Below are 2,454 nucleotides of genomic sequence, written 5' to 3'. Positions count from 1 at the left end.
GCGACGACACGGTGGTGCATCATTGCCTCCACCTACCGACTAGCGCTGCGCGACGCAGCAAATGTGGCGTCTGGACTTGAAACTTGAAGGGGCCAACGTACTAGGTTCCGGCAGTACAACCTTTTATTTCTTCTTTTTCGCTCTGAACAAAAGTCCATGTTCTTTTCCATCTTTTGTTTGTAGACAGGGTGGAACACCACCCACGTTCTATAATGTATGGATGGCTAGTATTTCTTTTGTAGTAGAAAAAAATGATGATCTAGATGACCCAGCTGTCCAGCTACAGAGCGACCAGTAGGTCAAAACTTCAAATGACATGAGTTGTTTAGTACATTTTTTTGGTGAAGACTGACCCAAGTAGTCGGGCTTGTGTCGGTAAAATAAATAAAAACCAAGTTGGAGAAGGATGGTGAGCGCGTTTACTCGTTGGCAGGAGAGCGTGAAGAAAATATCAACCCGGGGTCTCGGGCTGGACTGACGGACGGGCTCAGGAGCATTAACAAACTGGCATGCGCACATGAAGAGCCAGAAATCCATGTTGATGACCTGCCAATGTGGGACAGGATTGCCTGCATGCTCAGTGCTTATCATTAAAAAATCAAATCTGTAATGAAAATGATGCCCTACAAAAAAAATAAAAGGTAAAAGGCCTCCTTAATTCCAAGAATCTTTAAAAATAATTATGGAGTATTTAAATCCTTATGAATTTTAGTTTTAGGTGTGTCGTTTGATTAGTGGAATTGCAAACCATAGAGACTTTTACTTATAATTCATTTGTACTTCATTCTTCATTTCCCATCAAGCCCACCAAGTAATGTGTTTTTATTTGCGCAATCAAGTGTACATGACACTCTAATCCGTGGATTTTGCATTCCTATGTTTCAAAATCTTGCTTCTCACTCGGTGCCCGGGCTTTAAATAAATCGAATCAGCGTGTATCACTAGGCCAGATCGGGCAACTCCACCGCACAGAATGCAAGAGATACTCCTGCTGCACTACCAAACACTTGCTCCTTTGATGCTAAAAATTATATCAGTCATATGATAAACTCAGTGACATGTCCACTACAATACTAATCACTTACAGCTAGTACTACTTTCTACCTACAAACAACAGCTCGATAATAATCAGTACAAGAACCAGCTTTTATTTCAATCGAAAATAGGAAAAAGAATAGGCAGCAAAAGCAAGATCGATCGACAAAATTGGAACATTATATTGTTCAGGAAATGCTTCCTCCCCATGCCCACTGCCACCTCCGCTAATTATAGTACTCATTCATGCCATCATACTACCGCGAGGAGGCCCATCAACGCGAGCACAAGGAGTGCCGGCGCCGACACGCCGGCCGCGGCCGCGGCCGACGGGGACTTGCCGGCAGAAGGCGCCGTGGTCGCCGCCGCGCCGGCGTCGCTTCCGGACGGGCCACCGGCCATGGGGGCGGGCGACGGCGAAGGCGAGGTCGCGGAAGCCGCTTTGCCCGAGAGGACGAGCTTGGACTTGGAGGCGAGGTTGCCGGGGGCGAAAGCGTGCTTGTCGGGGGCCCCGGCGGTGACGGAGGTGCCGACCTGCCATATATGGTTGACGGCCTTCATGCCGCTGTGCAGCTGCAGCTTGCCGTAGAGCCGGATCTTGCCGGCGCTGCCGGAGTCGGCGGCGAGGTCGGTGGCCGGGAACGCGATGGGCGTGGAGGCCTTGCCGAGCGGCACGTAGCCGGTGATGTTGTACGTCCTGACGGTGGGCGCGGCGGCGCCGGAGCCCTTGAGCGCCACGAGCGCCTGCGCGCCGGCCATGCCCTCGCCCGTGGGGTTGAGCGCCCAGGCCACCCACCCGTTGGCCCCCGCCGGCGCGGCCACGAACGCCAGCGAGAGGGACGACTTGGACTCGTCGTAGGTCCAGTGCAGCGCGGCCCCCAGCTGCGGGAGGTCCTCGCACTTGGCGTACGTCTTCCCCGCCGGGAACTTCTCGGCCGCGCACGCGCCGGCGCCGGCCGCGGACGCCGCGCGCGTGGACGCCACGAGGAGCAGGAGCAACAGCAGCGCGATGTGGCGCGGCATCGTGGAGGCCATATGCCGCCGCTAGATTCGGAGCGTCAGTGGTGAGTGAGGACTTGTGCTGGTTTGTGTGTGTGTGTTTGTTGTTCTCGGAGTGTCAGTGCAGTGCGGGGTGAGGACGCGGGGACGGTGGGGTTTTATAACAGGGGAGGTGGGGCTATGTGTAATATTTGAAGGTTTTGGGTCGGTTTGTGGTTAAATTTGTGTTTTCTTTCTCATTGCAAAGTCTGGATTTGGTTTGGTGTGAAGGCTAATGAAGCCTTTCTAGGTCAGTGTATAGACATGTTGGCGATAAAAAAAATGGGTTGTAATGACTCCTGTAAATTTGGTGTGCGTGTGCTGGCCACAGGTGTCCTCGGTTCAGACATAAATCCATCAAAGACGGTGGGTGTATGCAGA

At 52.6% G+C, this 2,454-nt stretch overlaps 1 protein-coding gene across 1 annotated transcript; it reads right to left on the bottom strand.

The window, feature by feature from the left end:
• Positions 1–1,014: 1,014 nt before the first annotated feature.
• Positions 1,015–2,193, bottom strand: LOC123411877 (auxin-induced in root cultures protein 12-like). Its single transcript, XM_045104834.1, has one exon. The coding sequence runs from the start codon at positions 2,068–2,070 to the stop codon at positions 1,288–1,290; it is 783 nt and encodes a 260-aa protein (XP_044960769.1). The 5' UTR covers positions 2,071–2,193; the 3' UTR covers positions 1,015–1,287.
• Positions 2,194–2,454: the final 261 nt, after the last annotated feature.

Source organism: Hordeum vulgare, chromosome 7H, assembly GCF_904849725.1.
Source record: "Hordeum vulgare subsp. vulgare chromosome 7H, MorexV3_pseudomolecules_assembly, whole genome shotgun sequence".
In the NCBI taxonomy this organism is placed as follows: domain Eukaryota; kingdom Viridiplantae; phylum Streptophyta; class Magnoliopsida; order Poales; family Poaceae; genus Hordeum; species Hordeum vulgare.
This window is presented reverse-complemented; position numbering and strand designations above follow the sequence as displayed.

Bases quoted from the DNA above. Each gene is read 5' to 3' on its own strand.
- LOC123411877 (XM_045104834.1), bottom strand. From the start codon at position 2,070: ATGGCCTCCACGATGCCGCGCCACATCGCGCTGCTGTTGCTCCTGCTC.